At 39.4% G+C, this 19,450-nt stretch overlaps 1 protein-coding gene and 1 long non-coding RNA gene across 2 annotated transcripts; both read left to right on the plus strand.

The window, feature by feature from the left end:
• The first annotated feature begins 9,858 nt into the window (after positions 1 to 9,858).
• On the plus strand, positions 9,859 to 13,888 carry cyp1a (cytochrome P450, family 1, subfamily A). Its single transcript, XM_029426537.1, has 7 exons — positions 9,859 to 9,932; positions 10,368 to 11,250; positions 11,342 to 11,468; positions 11,568 to 11,657; positions 11,782 to 11,905; positions 12,035 to 12,121; positions 12,820 to 13,888. The coding sequence occupies exons 2-7, from the start codon at positions 10,411 to 10,413 to the stop codon at positions 13,115 to 13,117; spliced, it is 1,566 nt and encodes a 521-aa protein (XP_029282397.1). The 5' UTR covers positions 9,859 to 9,932; positions 10,368 to 10,410; the 3' UTR covers positions 13,118 to 13,888.
• A 441-nt stretch (positions 13,889 to 14,329) lies between these two features.
• LOC115004837 (uncharacterized) lies at positions 14,330 to 17,021 on the plus strand. The gene is made up of 3 exons (XR_003831883.1): positions 14,330 to 14,450; positions 16,271 to 16,450; positions 16,842 to 17,021. It is a non-coding gene; the product is annotated as an uncharacterized LOC115004837 (long non-coding RNA).
• The last annotated feature ends 2,429 nt before the right edge of the window (positions 17,022 to 19,450 follow it).

Raw genomic sequence — 19,450 nt, forward strand, 5'->3', positions numbered from 1 at the left:
ACACCCCTTATAAATGCGCTTCAGTTACCACCAACTTTTTGATAATGCTAATAATTTCACTGTAACTGCGTTCGGCCATTAGAACTAATCTTTGTTCATTGGACTGTTTTTGCATTACGTATTACGTCATTTAAATACGTGCAAAAGCACTGAGACAGGGAGGCAGTTAGAGGTGCATTTCACCCTTTGCAGGTGCTTCCATAATTACTTTCTTATTTTATAATGGCTCAGAAAGCAAACGTATTATGAGATGAGAATCTGATGTCGAGGCTTTTATTCCTTAGAATTATTTCACTTTCATTTAGTTTTCTTACGTTATGCATTATAACAGCGGACTGACACGAGGAACGTGCAAACTGCTCCTGTTTCCAGGGAGGCTACTCATCTTTAGAAACAGGCACACCTAGCTGTTCCAGTTGATAGTAAAAATGCAGTTGGCCAACACATGCACAACTGCAAACTTTTTTCTTTCTTTTTTTTTTACACAACTTAGCGTGCTGCCTAAAAAAACGGCCGATGATTGTTTTGATAGAAAAGGGTGACCGATACCTCCCTCAGCTCTTTCTGTACACAACCTCCCGACCCTTGGCTCTGTCCAAGCAAACACAGTCTGCACGCAATGCACAATGATTAACCCGCAGATCGTCTATTGAGAGAGGACTCACTCTGTAGACCTAAAGAAGGGTCCAGTTTTCCAGTCTTACAACATGCACCCCTGCTGCACGCTTATACAGTCGCACAGGTAACGTGCACATACGCTGCTGTCCTTTAGCTACTTTACCAACAAGTTCACTAAACAAGGTTTGAGTCAAAAGGATAATAATGATGAATACATTTAATTAAACATGTTTCTCATTCTTTGACTTCAGCAATCGTTGCAATCACTTATCAAGTGTTTTGCTTTGTTAACACTTTCATCCACAAGAGCAAATGTAATCCAACTCAACATGAATCTGTGAGGTTTTCTACAGCAACTGATTCATGCAAATTAATCATTTTGTATGGTCCCAATGAAATAGATCAGAGTGAGACGTCTTTTCTGAAAACATCCACTGTGGCTTAACGCAGATAGAAAGGCTGGTTGACTGCCCGTCGGTGTGTGGTGGGAGCAACTAGTGTGTGTGTGTGTGTGTGTGTGTGTGTGTGTGTGTGTGTGTGTGTGTGTGTGTGTGTGTGTGTGTGTGTGTGTGTGTGTGTGTGTGTGCGTGTGTGTGTGTGTGTGTAGGGGGCAGAAGAGGTTAATTTGTGTCATGTGCATGACTTGTTTTGCGTGCCAAGCTTATCCATATCTTATTTCCCTATAGAGGGAAAAGGATTGGCTGCCACAGCAAATCTATAAGCTCTATATGTTCTCATGATGACACAGTGACAGTGAGAACAGGGAATCCCTGTATATATATATATATATATATATATATATATATATATATATATATATATATATATATCAAACCTACAGGGTGTATAACATATTCATATTTCAAACCACATCTCTGAATATTCTAACAATGAATTTGAATATGGTGGTAATATCCATCAATGCTAATTAAGAGATAATATTGTAGATATAAATGCAACGAGATCGTTATCAACAGAAGGGAACTTCTAAACTTCCATTTAGTTACTTTTTTAGATGTTTTTACACTTGAAATAAAATGTTTGAAGCTGCATTAGAAGGGAGATGTTGTTACATAGTGCTGCTTCTTTTGTTCTTGCTGTTTGACTTTATTCACATTCTCACTTTAGTTGCGGCTGGAAACGAGAATCAAACGTGTTGTAACAAAAATCATCTGGTAAAAGAAAAATATTTTGTAGAGATGCATAGTTCAGTAACTACTTGGGTTTGTCACAATTCCAACTACACACAGCTTTTATTCAGTGTTAATATACAAACATTGATCAGTAAAAAGGAGAAGGCTTTTCTTTTTACCATGGCGCCAGCATGCAGACATGGCCAGACAGTTAATTAGGATCATGACCTCAATCCACTCAATTACTCTCCTGCAGCAGAAGGTGGAGGATGTGTGATGCTGCAGGATCTGTCTCATGATTTACTACACAGGTCCAGCATCAGAGGGACTTAACTTTCTCTCATTATTGTCCAAAATACAACTTTCTAAGTCCAAACACAGACTTCTGCTCTTTATTGTTCTTAAGTCATAACTTATATAAAGGCATATCCTGTCAGTGGGAACACTTTATTACTAATGAATAACTCTTTATATATATAAGTTTGTTTTAACTTGTAAATCCAGTGTGTCGATGTGCTTCATGTTGCAGTAACAACTTTCTGTATTATTTTAATTTAGTTTAATTAGTCTTAATAAATGTGCTACAGGTTTGAAACAGCATTTCTGATTATTGATCATAAACACTTTTTATTAAACCTCCGCTGATGTCAGCCGAACATTGAAGCTGTTTCCATTCCGCAGTTTTAACCTGAAGATAAGCCAAAGCTTCTCTCACGCACAGCGTGTCTGCTCGGGTCTGGGCTCTCCTTGCTGCTCGGGTCATAACTCTCCTCAGACACGCATCTTGAGGGGTTTCCCACTATGACCTCTCCTTCCTCTGCATTGCCTATTTACGCTCAGTTATGACACCTTCGTGCTCCACGAGGGAGGGAGAGGTGACAGAAAGATGGATGACCGAGATATTTCCGCACGCAACTATTGTTATTGCCACGGAGCGCAAACACTGGCTTGCATAAGGACGGAGGGTTGTGGGTTAGAGGAGGGGGGGGGGGAAACCATTAGCTCAGTTACTAATCTGGTATTCACGCCTGGCCAGGAAGGGAAGGTGATCCAGTACCCCCCGTCCCTCACCCACCACACAGACACAGACACACACACACACGCACACACGCTATATGCGAAAGTATTTGCTTCATTATGTGTGTGTTGCGTTCATGCTCGCGTGTGAAACACACATGAGCTGCGGCTGCTGATCAGCTCGTGTTGGCGCATGCGGACCCACCCTGACCCTGTTATCGATCTGCTTCAGGCTGATGTAAGAGCTGATCTGTGCACTACAGAAGGCTGTACCTGTTGCACCAACCACTCTTATCATGTTTCATATATCCTGAGAGGGATTATTCATTATTCATATGAGTATTAATACTTTTTATTGAATGTTTATTATGCGTCAGTGGCGCCAATGTTCCACAAATCGGAACTTTGGCGGTTCGATCCCCGGCTCCTCCTCTCTGCATGTGTGTGTGTGTGTGTGTGTGTGTGTGTGTGTGCGTGCGTGTGTGTGTGTGTGTGTGTGTACTTTGAGTGTCTAGACTAGAAAGGTTTTTATAAATGAAACACCATTTATCATTATTATTTTCTGAAAGTGTTTAAAGCGTGTGGATCATGGGGGTGCATGCCAATATGTATGTTTTGTGTGTGCAACATGTGCTCTATGGTGTTATTATTCAATATATTCCACTAAACTCTAACTAAAGGAGATAAATGAACATTATTCCTCATATTACAAGAAAACTATTATCGATTATCTGACATCCAGCTTCGACACATAGTGAAACATAACTGTACGTATTTTAAGGCTTGGTGACTGAACATTTCCAAAGGTGGAAAGTAACTAAGTACATTTACTCAAGTATTGCATTTAAGTACAGTTATGAGGTACTTTATATACTTCTACTATACTGCACTTATAACAGCTATACTGCAGTTACTGTTCAGATTAAGATTCTATATTAAACAAGTGATCAGCTTATAAAACATGAAGCCTTGTTTTATATTTAACATATAATATAGGAAGTAGTTAAAGTACCGCTTACATAGTAATACAGCAATAGTAATGATTGACTATTATAATGATAAAACTCTGTTAAGGATCATTGTTTTCTTTTAACTCTTGATATAAGTACAAAATGAAAAGTAGATGTTCTTCATGTTCTGGAGAGTTTTGGTCCAGTCGCAGGTTTTATGAGCACTTCCCCTTTAAACACACTGGAATGTTTCTCAGGAAGTGAAGACACTAAAAAGGAGCCGGAGAAAGAAAACTGTATCAAAAAACCGCTAATATACAATCAAAATGTTTGCATGTCACTCAACAGAGTTTCAGCTCCGGTCAGTCACAGTTTCAACCGAATGAAACTTTACGTCCTGCAAACAGTTGCATCTTGTTTTACTGTTAATACGAGTACTTTGACCACGCAACAGAATAACGTGTACATGATGTATATGCACACAATCATACACGTTTCAGCTAGTATTAGTTCTTGTCCACGATGCAGTGAACGCTGTAAGTTCGTATTAGGTCATCAGCAACATTCATGTGAGGTGTCATGACCTGCACTCCAGAATAATCCTATTAAAGTCGGGCCGATCGAGCACACGCAAGGCCAGGAGCCCGTGCACTGATTCTTCTGCTCAAGCCATTGTTCTCTTTGATAGTATTAACTGTATTATTGTTATATTTATGCAACAGTATGGTGTAGCTTTGGAGTTTACGATGAATGTAGAGAAAGTATTAAAGGGGCACTGCACTAACATGAAGAGTACTGCTGGGAGTTTTGGAGGGAACTTTCCAAATGTCAAAGAAAATAACTCTGAGGAAGGAAGCGTCTCATGAAAGATGATACTGACTTGAGTTATGGGGAAATGTTCATAATAAGGATTGTAGTCTCAGCTTCTGCTGCTTTTCAACGTGGACTAGTCTTTCACAAAGTAAACATTCAAAATGTTACGGTGGTTACTTCTTTCTTATATCTGTTACTTATTCACATCTAGCGCTTTGAGATTGCTTTTAGCTTTGAAAGGCGCTTTACAAATTCAATTTATTATTATTATTATTATTATTATTATTATTATTATTATTATTATTATTATTACTGGTGACTGTTGGAACAGTGGAAAGAATCACTTTTGTGTTTCTGTGGAGTTTGAATGAAGTGTGTTTTACAAGGATCAGCCAGGTAAAAAGCTTGTTTTTGTCAATGGAGTCTGGTGGCTTCGACAGAGTTTATATATATATATATATATATATATATATATAGTTTCTCTGCACAACTAACTCTGTGAATTAAGAGTTTACTTCAACCAAATCAGAGTGTGTGTTTGTTGACAGTGGAAAGACGGTTTGGATTCGTTTTTATTATGTTTCTGACTCTTCTGAGTTTGAATGAAGTGTGCTTTATTATCGATCAGCGAGGTAAAATCACTGTTTTTGTCAATGGAGTCTGGCGGTTTTGAAGAGAGCATATTAAGTACAGTTGAGTAATTAGTGACATAATTACTTTTCCAATGTGTAATGAGTTCATTTCAGACACCGCTTGTGAGTCCTCCATTTTTATGGAAGCACAATACTAATTTGCAGATTACCCCTTTAATTCATGTCAAGTTACAGGTAACAAACAGTAAAGACTTCGATAGTCAAAGCCTTCGTGCTCTGCTGACGAATGTAAAGTAAAGTATGAATACCTGCAAACGTGTGTAAGTTTGCACAAGGGCTGACGTTGGAATTGAATGTGATATTTGACAGATCATTGAAGTCCACAGCTGATCAGTGCAGCAGAGCTGGGCCCAGACTTCACATCTTGTTGCAGAACGTTCCAGCAGAGCGGCTGTCTCAGACAGCCTCAGGTTCTGATATCCAGGGAAGTAATGTGTGAAGTATTATCCAAGAAGCCCACGACCACACAGCAATCAAACAATGTTTTCTTTCTGTCAGGCAGGAGGGGGTAACATGGTCAGGGACTTTAAAGGTAAACCTTAAATAAGGAAGTCTGGGCAATCGTTTTTTGGGTTTGGCCGCCATGAATTGTTTTATCCAAGTGTTTTGAAGGGATTTTATAGCCGAGGAGGTGCATTCGTTCAGTCAGCTCATGCTAACTCATGAAAACCCACACAAAGAGAAAAACAACCTCCTGACAGCGACGGTATGCAAACACACACACTGTGAAACGAAGGTACACACCTGCTTTGAAGGTGTGCGTGACAGCCTTTGCGTGAGTAGAAACTAACAACCTTCACAGTCATTACACCTGCTTTTATGTCCAAAAATTCTTTAAGAGGTTTATGGCTAAGGGCGTTCTGTGAAATGGACACAAGTAACACCTCCAGGCGGGCGTCCAGCTCTGCATTCCAGCTCATCCTGTGCATCCTGACACGACCCACCGCTGCTGCAGCTGTGGTCACCTCTACACACAGGTTTACATCCACACAGTAGCACTACACTTCCTGTAGCCTGTAATCTCTTTAATCTTTTTAAGAGTTCTCACCACAGAATCTCACACTCACTCACATCAGAGCTTCTCTCACTTCAGTTTGGACTTTTCTATTCTTTAACCTGCTCTTTATCTTCCTGCTTGTCAGGTTTGATATCTACAAATGGAAGCTCTTCTGATGAGAAGACTCATTACCAAATACCTAAAATGTGATTTTTTTTTTCAAAGGCAAAGTAGCGTTTTCATCCCAGTTGTGTGTGACATTTACAGTTGCTCCGTCTCCAGCTGTGATTGGCGCTCACCTGTTGTGATCTGACACACATTCCTGCAGCCTGAGCGCCCACGGACAATGCAGCCGGCTCTAATCTCTAATCAGGTTTAATTTCATCCCCCAGGAACACAATCACACTCACTTAAAAGGCAGCGCTTCAAGTGTGGATCACAATCCCTTTGATAGCTGAACAATAACAGGAGTTCATTTGGAGACATTGGTCCAGATTTGTAATTAATTGAGGTCAATTACACAGCATTACAATGAGTCTGCACTGACTGAGGTCCTTCTCCCTTCGTGAGTTTATAACACTACTAAAACATGAGATGCACAAGATAAGTTTTTGCATTATGGTGTATAACTGTATGACTCACATATTGGATAATTATCTCTCTAAAAATATTCATATTGAGCTCCCTCCATCATTATTATTATCTTTGGTAATATAGTTTGTCTGTAAAAGCTGGAAGAGTGAAATATCTGCTGAAACGCATTCTCTCTGCCCTGACTTCAAGATAAACATGAAATGATTCATGTGTTCCTGCACCCTCTCACTCGGGGACACTCTGCGTGAGAGAAAGGTTCCCCTTGTTATAAGTTCCTAGTTTTCATAACTTGTTTTGCCGTTTGGTGGGTCCTCGCCTGTGCGGCTGCTCAGTCCGGCCCCACCGTGTTGCATGACTGCAATGAATGAAGCCTGAGTGGCAGATTGCATGACTCCAAAGCCCCAAGATCCTCGCATTTACAGAAGCTATAGCGCACAAATATGTGCACCTTCGTGCCCAAGCAGGGGGGGAAAGAGAGGCTCGCGTCCTGCGCTCTTTGTTCTGCAAGTTTAAGACCCTTGTGTCTTTTCCAGAGGCTGCTGCCTTCGCGTGACTTGACCAAGCAGATTTAGGATTGTCCAGAAGACCGAGACCCTCCCCTCTGGACGCGAGCTCCGCTTCTCACGCAACCTGCAGCACCAGAGGCGCAGTCCCGCGGCGCACGGCGAGAGTCCCCGGAGAGTCAACACAAACACAAACTTTTACTTTCATACGAATTCTTCCCCTTGATTTCATAGCTGTACTTTTTGTTTGTAAAAGATGATTTTATCTGAAATGTTATTTATAAACGCAAAAAGTAACTTCAAGCATTGTTTACGCATTAATAGTAATGTGCCAACAGTGTTTTATTTTAACCCTAAAGGGCTTTATCCTGAGAAAATTAAATAACAAATAACTTTTTTTTGAAAGATTTGATGTTGGGACTAAACAACTAAGAATAAATAATTCCTTCTCTAAAAGTTTGGGGCGTATTTTCTTTATTTTACGATGTGAAAGTTTTTCTCTCATTTTTTTTTTGTCAATTTCTGTATAATTTCAGCAGATCTGGTTATTTCTGCCATTTGGACTTCAAGGAAGGCAAAGAAGAATAAAATCCCCTAATTATAATTGACCTTTACATTATTCCAGATTCTGTCATCACACACCTTTCACTGCATCACACACACACACACACACACACACACACACACACACACACACACACACACACACACACACACACACACACACACACACTCTGCTTTCATGTGTTGAGACTTTTAAAGATGTTGAGCGGTAGAATATGTGTGTGTTGTTTTGTGTCCAGTTTACAGTTTAGATTCAGAGCCTTCAGTAATATGGCTTCTCTAAGGTAGAGCTCCAAATGATAAAGTAACACATTCAAGTAATTATTACTAGTGCAAAGTGACTTATTGTCAATTAGGATGAATACAGGAGACACATGTTCAGTCAAAGTTTATTAGATTTATTCATGAACAATCTGTTATTGGCGATAGGATTTACTATAAAAATTATATTGTGTTGGTCAAATCTGTTAAATAAATGGTTTTTTTTCGCTGCTGTACTGTGAACATGGAGAAAAGCAGATTAAAGAAAGTTGAAAGAGGGAATATAATCTGTCATTATACCTTCACCGAGTTATTCAGACAGGTTTAGAAACGGAGGGTCAGTTCAGAGTATCTGTCTGCAGAGCCACCTTCAGCTGAACACCTGTTGCACAAGTCAGGGCGGATTGAGTGGCCAGTAATCAGTTTAAAGTTTTTACCAGTTATTAAGATTTATAATTCTCATTTATCGAATGAAATTATGAGATTATTATTCTTTGAATCCTCCAAGAGGCAGAGAACACAATGTACAAAAGCTTCATTTGCACGTGAAGCGGTGCTGTGCTGTAAATGCTCACTTAGCAAAGGCTTTCTGGGTATAAAAGGTTGAAAAGGAGACAAAGAGGATTGGTATTGAACCCCCCCTCCCCCCCCCGCATCCTCTTCAAAGGGGAGGTGAGGGTTTGATCACTGCGCTCTCACGCAACTGGTCAATCTTTAACTGAACTAACAGGTACAAGCACGACATGGCATTTGGCTGTTGTAAGAGGACTTAGAGCTGCCTGGGTGGCTGCTGGGGAACATGTCACAAACTCTTATTCTCACACACACACATGCTTAAATATATTACTGCAATTAAAAAAAGCTTGACTTCAGAAAAACTTTGATTTGTTGTTATTCTTCCATTATTCCGAGAGGAGAAACGTTTCCTCATATTCATATTATTCCTTTTCCCCCACAAAAAGACAAATAATTCGTCTCATTCACTAATTAAATCAACTGAACACCACGTTGATAACAAGCTTCCTCCAAATATGGATTGAAGTCTGTTTGCACTCACAATATCGGCTCTTCAGAGGGTTAGAGGAGAGACGTGATAGCGTGAGCTTCAGGAATTCGTGAGTTGCATCAACCTGCTATCGCTTTAATTCATTTGCATGAGATATTGAAAGCTGAGTGGATTACTTTATCACAGGTAAATTACACATGTGGTTTCTGCATCAGCCAACACAACATTGGCACAGACGCGGATATTGTGTATAGGCAGTGAATTGTTTAATTACAAGTATTTAAAATAGCCCACATATTGCAATAACTAAAATAATAAAACTAACTCCAAACGCAAGATTCTCTGCAGAACAGTAGGTGACATGTGTGACATTGAAGATTGGAAAACTGTTTTATAGTAGCGGAAATAATACTTGTCTCTGATACTTGTGTCTTATCTGGCCATAAAAATAAAACTTAACACGTATTTAGTCTATAAAGTCATGCAAAACGTTATTTCAACAACTGTGAAATATACCATTTCTTCATCGACGTGAAGTTTCAAACTATCTCTAATCTCGCATAGGCACGCATATAAACACCACACACACACACGCACACACACTCACACACACACCTTTTCTCTGTGCTAAACTTCATTCATGACAAACCGAGAGAGAGAGGGAGAGAGACAGATTACGTCATGAGCAGCAGCCAATGAAGCTGTGGAGCGCACTATAAAGCAAGAGCCCATTCTCTGTTTTGGGGACATCAAGAAAGTAAACTCGAACTACTACTACACGATATTTTTTTGAAAAGAAAATATTTCTTCCCGCTCCACTAAGGTAAGTTTAATACATGCATATGACCACATATTGATTACTAACAGAGCTGACAATGTCAGAGTGATAAGAGCAAAGTGCTAAGTGGAGACTATTTTGCAGGCATGGCTGTTAATAAGTATCAGTTTGTTCTTTGCAGTTGCAACTTTAAATTTGCTGATTCTTTTTTTAAATCATTGTGTTGTATTGATGGGATTTCTATGAGTCATAGTTTGGTAGTAATACAACTTACATAGCCCTCTACTGTTGCATGGACTTGCAAAAAGTGATTTTTGTGCAGCATGCGAACCTATAGTGTCTAATTAATTACAAACACAAGACATCGGAAAGTCTTCAGGTACATTTAAAACTTCACGGTGCATGTAGTCAACATGTTGCACAACACTTCTCCTCCTCCCTGCCTCCACTACTCTAATGCCCCTCCTATTTAATTTCCAGGTTGTGCAAACGCCAGAAGAAAGGAAAAAAAGGAGTTGCCATCATGGTGCTAATGATACTACCATTCATTGGACCGGTGTCCGTATCTGAGAGTCTGGTTGCAATGACAACGTTGTGTCTGGTCTACCTGATCCTCAAGTTTTTCCACACTGAGATTCCTGAGGGACTTCGTCGGCTGCCCGGGCCAAAGCCACTGCCCATCATTGGGAACGTGCTGGAGGTGGGCAGCAGACCTTACCTGAGTCTCACTGCCATGAGCAAACGCTACGGGGACGTCTTCCAGATCCAGATTGGCATGCGTCCTGTGATCGTGCTGAGTGGCAATGAAACAATTCGACAGGCTCTCATCAAGCAAGGGGAAGAGTTTGCTGGAAGACCTGACCTGTACAGCTTCAGGCTCATCAATGATGGCAAGAGTCTGGCCTTCAGTACGGACCAGGCTGGCGTCTGGCGTGCCCGCAGGAAGCTGGCCTACAGTGCCCTGCGCTCCTTCTCCACCCTGGAGGGCACGACCCCAGAGTACTCCTGCATGCTGGAGGAACACATCTGCAAAGAGGGGGAGTATCTGATCAAACAGCTCAACACCGTCATGAAGGCTGACGGCAGCTTTGACCCCTTCCACCACATTGTTATCTCTGTTGCTAACGTGATCTGTGGGATGTGCTTCGGCCGACGCTACGACCACAACGACCAGGAGCTGGTGAGCTTGGTGACCCTCAGCGACGAGTTCGGCCAGGTGGTGGGGAGCGGTAACCCTGCGGACTTCATCCCTGCTCTCCAATTCCTGCCCAGCACAACGATGAAGAGGTTCATGGACATTAACGCCCGCTTCAGCCAGTTTGTGCAAAAGATTGTCAGCGAACACTATGCCACCTACGACAAGGTACAACACACACTATTCATTCATGAAAACACAACCTTTCAATCAAAGTGTATGAAAGTTTTATTGAGATCGTCCGATCATCTTTTTTCAGGACAACATTCGTGACATCACCGACTCTCTCATCGATCACTGTGAGGACAGGAAGCTGGACGAGAACTCCAACGTCCAGATGTCAGACGAGAAGATCGTAGGAATAGTCAATGACCTGTTTGGAGCTGGTAGGTTGAATTTCTCTATGTGTTGAAAGATCTGGTCGGAAGTAACCACTTCAATTTAATAAATAAAGTGTCCTTACGGAGGTTATGTTTCTCTTCTAGGCTTTGACACCATCTCCACTGCCCTTTCTTGGTCAGTGATGTACTTGGTGGCTTACCCAGAGATACAGGAAAGGCTTTATGAAGAACTGAGTAAGTACGCAAGAACGCACTTTTTGCCGCTCTCAAAGTTGATTAAGATTCTTTAATCCTGGGACAGGACTATGACCGCAATGCTCATCCTGAACTAATGGTCAATGATCTCCTTTTTTTCCAGAGGACAAAGTGGGTCTGGATCGAACTCCTCTTCTCTCTGATAGACCCAACTTACCCTTTCTGGAGGCCTTCATCCTGGAGCTCTTTCGCCATTCTTCATTCCTGCCCTTCACCATCCCTCACTGGTGAGGCTTCATCTCTTTTTAGATGCCTGAGATTAGTACAAAAACATAGATATCACAACCTCAAGAATGTGTGTTATATAAACCTGTAATTGCACAATGTGGACTAACACTTTGTCCTTTTTTTATCAGCACGACAAAAGACACATCTCTGAATGGCTACTTCATTCCCAAAGACACGTGTGTCTTCATCAATCAGTGGCAGGTCAACCATGAACCGTAAGTGTGTGTGTGTGTGTGTGTATATAAATATATATATATATGTATATGTATATGTATATGTATATGTGTATATATATATAGATATATAGATATATAGATATATATATATATATATATATATATATATCTATATAATATAGAATGAATAAGGAGATCTCTACTATCTCCCTATATATCTCTATCTCTCATCTCTCTATCTCTCTCCCCTCTATATCTCTCTCTATCTCTATCTCTCTCTCTCTCTCCTACTTTCTCTGTCGATCTCTCTATCTCATCTCTTTCTCTCTCTTTCTCTCTAGTCCTCTCTCTCTCTTATCTCTCTCTCTCATCTCTCTCTCTTCTTTCTTTCTCTCTCTCTATTTGTTCTCTTCTCTCTACTCTCTGTTTCTATGTTTTCCTCTCCTCTCTCTCTCTCCTCTTCTCCCTCTCTCTCTCATCTCTATCTCTCTCTCTATCTCTCTCTCTCTCTCTATATATATATATCTATAATATATATATATATATATATATGTGTGTGTGTTTTGAGTGACTAACAGTCACAGTTTAGAGCTGCCCAGTACAACCAGTAGAGAGAAAACTGTCAAAGCACATTGTGAAAGAAGACAGCAGTCCTCTAATTGATCATATACCTGCATTGTTATTGACGTGGTTATTTGTGCAGCTTATCTTATTTCTACATTCTCTTCACTTTTTAGTGAGACGTGGAAAGATCCGTCTTCCTTCAACCCAGACCGCTTCCTGAGTGCTGACGGCACCGAGGTCAACAGGCTGGAGGGCGAGAAGGTGATGGTTTTTGGCATGGGAAAGCGACGCTGCATCGGCGAGGTCATTGCACGAAATGAAGTCTACCTCTTCTTGGCAATCATTGTGCAGAAGCTGCACTTCCACACGATGCCCGGGGAGCCGCTGGACATGACCCCAGAATACGGTCTCACAATGAAGCACAAACGCTGCCACCTGAGAGCCACGATGCGTATGAGGAATGAGCAGTGAAGCTATTTATAATGTGCAATTTATGAAACAATACAAGTTGACTATAACACTGTATGGGTCAGGATAACAGTCAGTGAAAGAAGCATCTTTCTCAGAATGTAAGGCACTGGATGCCGAATTTATCTACAGAGCTCGTGGCATTGAAGCCAATAAGTGAAATGTGCTTGTTGCAGATTTTCAGAGATGTCTAGGTATGTGTGTGGACATATATCTGTCATGTTTTTGCTTGTCTAAGAGATATTCCTGCACATGGTTGGTGCTTCTCAGAAGTATAAGGAGATGCCTGGTTCTCCTGTGTTGTGTAGTAAACTAATCTGCTCCCATTAAGAAGCTATACAACACTCAAAGTCTAAGTTGCCTTGTTTGGGACACGCAGTATGTTTTACTAAGTCATTACTATTAGGCCACTGCAACTTACATTGTTTTCTTCTGTGACACAGGACTCTGAACTGAACATATCACCTTATGATATAATTTACACATCTAAGCTAATTATTTTGATTCCATTATAATGTGGAGGTAAGACACTGAAGCTATATCTATATCCCAAAATGTGATTTTTGTGTGTATATCAAGTTCTTTGTATTTTTTAACGTGATTTTTATGCGCCTAGTGTTTGTATATATTTGAGGTGAAATAGTTGAACACCAAAAAAGTTCCAGTATTTTTTTTGGAGTATATCAGTGGGGTATACAATTTTGTATTTCTATCTTATGTATCAATGATTGTATGACATGTAAGGGCATGGGCATCCTTTAATCAGCCACTCAAATAAAATATGTTGTAAGGATCATCTTGTTCCTATTGTTTGCTTGATTTGAAAGAGAACTAATTCACCCACACAATATTACAGTGATGGCACTCGGATGTAAAAAGTGAATTCATGTCAGACTATATCAGTATTGAGCGTCAACAGATTTTAAACTTTAACATATGTTTTTTGTGTCTTTTTTTATTGACAAAATGATAATATAGCAGGACATAAATAAGTAATAAAAAAAGCATATGAAAAATATGTCATAAAAAGACAATTATTTAAATAAATACATAAGTCTATACACTCAGATATAAGGATTAAAAAACCCATAATTTTCAAACAAGCTTATTCATTTTTTGTTGTTTAATAAACTAAGTCATTTGAGAGGATTCTTCAGTTCTATGAGGAAAGGTAAAAACGTATTCAGTGATTTAGAAAATGTCTGTTAAAAGAATCACAACAAACCCACGTGGGAGATAAGGGAAGTGACGTCACGTATTAAACCGGAAATCGGCACAAACAACAGCTGGAGCTTTTGGCTTTTCTTTGACACCTCGCTACGGATTTATCGACAAGGTATTATCTATTTATTATCGACTCAATATACTCGGGGTGCGCATAAAAGCAAAGTGACCACTCGTCACAAACTTACAAAAGATTCACTTGGGTATAAAGCAAACCGGAAGGACAGAAGCGAAGCTAATGTTAGCTTCCCAGCTAGCCAGCACAGCTTACTGGTTGTGTAGCTAACGAAATGTTGTGATTGTCTTTGTATTTCTCTGAACACTGCCCTCATATGGATGATCATTTGAGTTACTTTGTCCCTCCAAGGTTTTAATAGTCAATTCTACCTTTTAGGCGGGTTCAAGCAAGAAATACCCTTTAAATCAACGTTAGCTAGCTAAAGCTCGAGGCATAGTGCAACATGAATAAACATCCCAAAACACGTAGCTGGCAATTAGTTATCCCAATTAAATTACAAATGTAATACATAATTTAATCGCCATTTATTCTTCTGTTCAAGTAACGTTAACTCACTAATTACATTGCAGGGGAGCAACGTGGACCAATGAATTAAAATCAGGTGCTGCATCACCTTAGTGGACCCAGAAGAATATATATATATATATAATATATTTATCTAAAGTGTGCTGTACTATGCATTCTTCAGCAACAGCATTTAGTCACTAAACAGTAGTTTAAACACAGTCTGACCACATGTAGTGCCAAATCATGTTATCTTGCCCACAATTTAATGCGTTAAATGAGACACTTTACATGAGTCAATCTTATAGCAAGTACTTTAAATAATTTAGTACATTTCTGCACAATACTACCACTTTTAATTCAGATATACTCTACACATTGTGTCATAGTCATATATTATTGTATTTCCTTTTAATGTATATGTATTTTTACATTTTTATAATATTTCTCCTTTTTTATTTCTATATATTTTACATTTCTCTTACTGAGATTATGTTTGCACCATTATACACCAAAACAAATTCCTTGTATGTGAACACCTTCTTCATGATAAACCGGATTCTGAAATACAATTTAAGAAAGTATTACTTAAGCAGCTGATCGATAGTCCAACGTTGGCCATATATAATGTTTATTTCTTGTGATTTCCCCTTAAAGCTCATTTATAGACTAATTCTGAGGATTAGAGCTGCACATGTGATGCAAATAGTGTAACACAAATAACTAAACTGGCAGATTATTCAATAGAGTATTTAATAGCAGGGAAACCAGAGGATCAGGGATGAAATTAAGGCCATAGCCATGATTTTAGAAATACTGAGCTCCAATAAATATCCCCAAAAGCAAACCAATCATTTTTCGCAAGAGGCCAAATAGAACAGCCTGAAAAATCCTTTTCATTCTTTAGGCCTAATTCCTTTGATGTACAGCAACGATGAATCAACAAAGAGATTAATCCATCGACAGAAAACTGTTTGATTAATCATGGAAGTAATCTTTCATGCAAACATGTCTCTAAATGCTGTTTTCAGCCTCTCAAATATGCAGATTTCCTGCTTTTATATATTAAAGTGAATATCTTTCACTCAAATTTTTTTTAAAGACATCACTTTGGACATTTTTCACTATTTTCTTACATTTTATGGACCAAACGTTTAATTATTAAGAGAATAACGGGCAGATTAATGGATTTAATCGTTAGTTGCAGCCCTACTTTAATTATTTATGGGCCTAAAAGTAGTCAAATACTTGAATCAGCCCATAAATGTGTATGTTTTGAAAACTGTTAAATGCAGCTCCTCAGGTCATTAAAACTCCTCATGTCCTCAATCCAGCTGAAATACACGGAAACACGATTTGTTACAACGGCGAGAGGTCAATTATAACTTCTCTTGTTTATGCTTTTGAAGGATCAGAGCGAACAGAATGGCCACAGACTGGGTGGGCAGTGTTGTGTCTATAAACTGTGGGCTGACGTTGGGAGTTTATCAGGGAGAGGTGTCATCTGTCCATCACGGCAGCCAGACCATCTCGCTGACGCAGCCCTATCACAACGGGATCAGATGTTCTCTTCCCGAGGTCACGTTCAGGTGAGAAAGAAGAAGCACATCAACACAGGAAATGCACAGATTTAACTAATGCTCCCCACGCAACCAGTCACATGTTTGTGTTTTCATCCTCCCGCCACAGTCACTATTTCTGACATTTTATAGACCAAACGATTAATCTAGAAAAGAATCAGCAGATTAATCGGCAATAAAAGTAATTAATAGTTGCAGCCCTATATGTAAATCAAACCGATATTCCCTTAAACTTAGTGCCTTTTCCCTCCAATGAGCTCCACAGGCCATGTCTGATTGTTTTACGCTTTGGCACAGCGACTCAAAATAAATCTAAAAGACCCAAGTCTAGAGACCTGCTGAGGTTTAAAATGCAGTTTTGAGCTCCAGGTCAGTTCAGTGTTTATTTCTTGTCTTCTAGTGCCAGGGACATCAAGGAGTGTGAAGTTCCTTGATGTCCAGAATACAGCCAACAAGCCCGGCTCGGGTCAGGAGCTGCAACAGAACCCGGCTTCACACCTGCAGGACGTCAGAGCAACAGAACCCCTCATGTGAACGAGCGGCTCGCAGTCCAGCACGGCTGCCAAATCCTCCATCCTAACCAGAGGTAGGCAGACGGGGGGGGACCTGTGGGGTAATCACCCTCAGTTAGATGTATTTAATAGAGACAGTAGTGAACAGTTTTAATAGCCTAATAGCCAATTTGACAGACAATTATGTTTTTTGTTATTTATTTATTTTTGAAAAAAGGCAACAAAAAAAAAAACCCCATTATATATATATATATATATATTATAGTAATATATCTATATAATATGATAATTATATATTATTATATATATATATTATATTATATATATATATTATATATATATATATCTTCTAATTATTATTTATTATAATTATCTATATATTATATTCCTATTATATATCTATATCTATATATATCTACACTTTATATATCATATATATATTTATATATTATAATTATATATATATATATATATATACATACTATATCTATATATATATACTATATACACACTTTCTATATATATCTCTATCTCTCTCTATCCTCTCTCCTCTCCTTCTCCTCTATATCTCTTTCTCCTCTCTCTCATCTCTTCTCCTCTCTCTCTCTCTCTCTCTCTCTCTCTCTACTCTCTCTCCTCTCTCTCTCTCCTCTCTATCCTCTCTCTCTCTCTCTATCTCTCTCTCTCTCTCTCTCTTCTCCTCTCTCTCTCTATCTCTCTCTATCTCTCTATATATTAAGCCACGTTTGCTCCAGCCGATATAGATCTGTTTTGTCGTGTCGCCTGTCGATCTCAGTGAACACTGTGAAATACTAGAAGATATTTTACAAATGTTCCGAAGTCAGTTTGACGAAGGTTTTCAGAGGTTAAGAAATCCCAGTTTACTAAAAGATTTTCCTTAGTCATCGTGAAGCTTCATTTCTAATCACAGAACTATTGTTGCAACGTATTTGGAGTCGTGACAGGAATTTACCGCAGCGATGATGATGCAGCGCTCCTCTGTTGAGGAACAGATCATACTGTAGATGTTTATTGACTGGAGGAAATGTGACACACATCAGTGTCACACATTACACAACTCATTTCACAATTCACTGTTTTTAAGACGTTGACGTTTTCTCAGCAGATCAAATCATTCGTCTGACGTTGATGCTGAAAAGTTCTGAATTACAAACGTTCACATGCAGATGTGTATAAAAATACTCGAGTACCAGAAAAATAAAGGCTTTTCGTTGTCAAACAACTGGGAAGTGTTTGTTTTATAGAGTACTTGCAGGGGAATAATTGTAAAAAGCAGTGTCCATGGAAAGAAGGAACATTTAAAGTGTGAAGTTGTCGATCAGACGAGTTTGAATTGTTTTTGGAGCTCTGAGGCACAGAGATAAACACGAGGCTTTGATGCACAGCAGTTGTTTCTTTTCATGGGGTTTAAATGTGTCCTGCACCTTCCTCCTCGCCAGGGTGCACGATGCTTGGGCTGCTTGGCTTTTGGTGGAAAAGATCGTCTTCGACATGAGAATTTAGTTTAATATAATTAATGCAACGTGCGGTTCGATGTTATTGACTTTCATGTCACCACCTGCTGCGTTTAGTGTAAAGAGAAGGGGAGAAACACAGCGCCCATTGTTCTGTTACGGTTTACACGGGAGAAGAGGAGTTCTGTCGTAGGGATGGACGTGAAGAATAAAGCCTGATCTTAAGAAATACAGTAATTATTATGCAAGGAAGAACCGACTCACGATGTCGCTTTACAAACTAATACAAATGCATCCTTCAGTTATTATTCAGGGGGACTTTATGATCACATTATTTTATTGTTTAAGAAATATGTCAAATCTGTGCAATGCATTAAAACAATTAAATAAATAAATAAAGAGTTTTAAGTATATTCAGATATTGAAACGTTGACGTCGTCCCTGTCGTGCTTTGTGCTGCCTGACAGTCGTGCGTGATGTCAGTGATTAATGCTCAGCTTGTGTTCGCTGCTTGTTTTTGGCAGATGTTGATAAAGAGTCATCTTCAGCTGCTTGTTACTGTGACGCACTTATTACCAGATCATATGTTAGGACATTTCTAAAACCCTCACATGTTACTGTAGTTGTACTGTTATTAAGACAATGGGTCCTTCAGGTGCACTCTACGTATCCCTTCTTGTGAAAGGCTTATTGTAATATGGTCTCAAAACTAATATAGAATGCAACACGTTTGGTCATCAATATAAAATAAAGGTATTTTATTCATGCAGTGTGCGTCGGCTTGTTTCCATTCTTATTGTTCAGTTAGTGGATATGAAACTTTTTTAATTCTAAAACATGATAAATGGTCGGGCGGTCCTGCAGTCACATGTCTCGGTCACACGTTGATACAGAAATGCACATCTGCATTGTCCCGAGTTGTACAAGTAGCTGTAAAAATCCTAACGTGTTACTGAACCTTCCTGATTAGATAAAAGCTAAAAGCAGCTTTTCCTCTCGTCCACATGCAGTCAGCAGGAAGT

This window comes from Cottoperca gobio, unplaced genomic scaffold, assembly GCF_900634415.1.
Source record: "Cottoperca gobio unplaced genomic scaffold, fCotGob3.1 fCotGob3_195arrow_ctg1, whole genome shotgun sequence".
In the NCBI taxonomy this organism is placed as follows: Eukaryota; Metazoa; Chordata; class Actinopteri; order Perciformes; family Bovichtidae; genus Cottoperca; species Cottoperca gobio.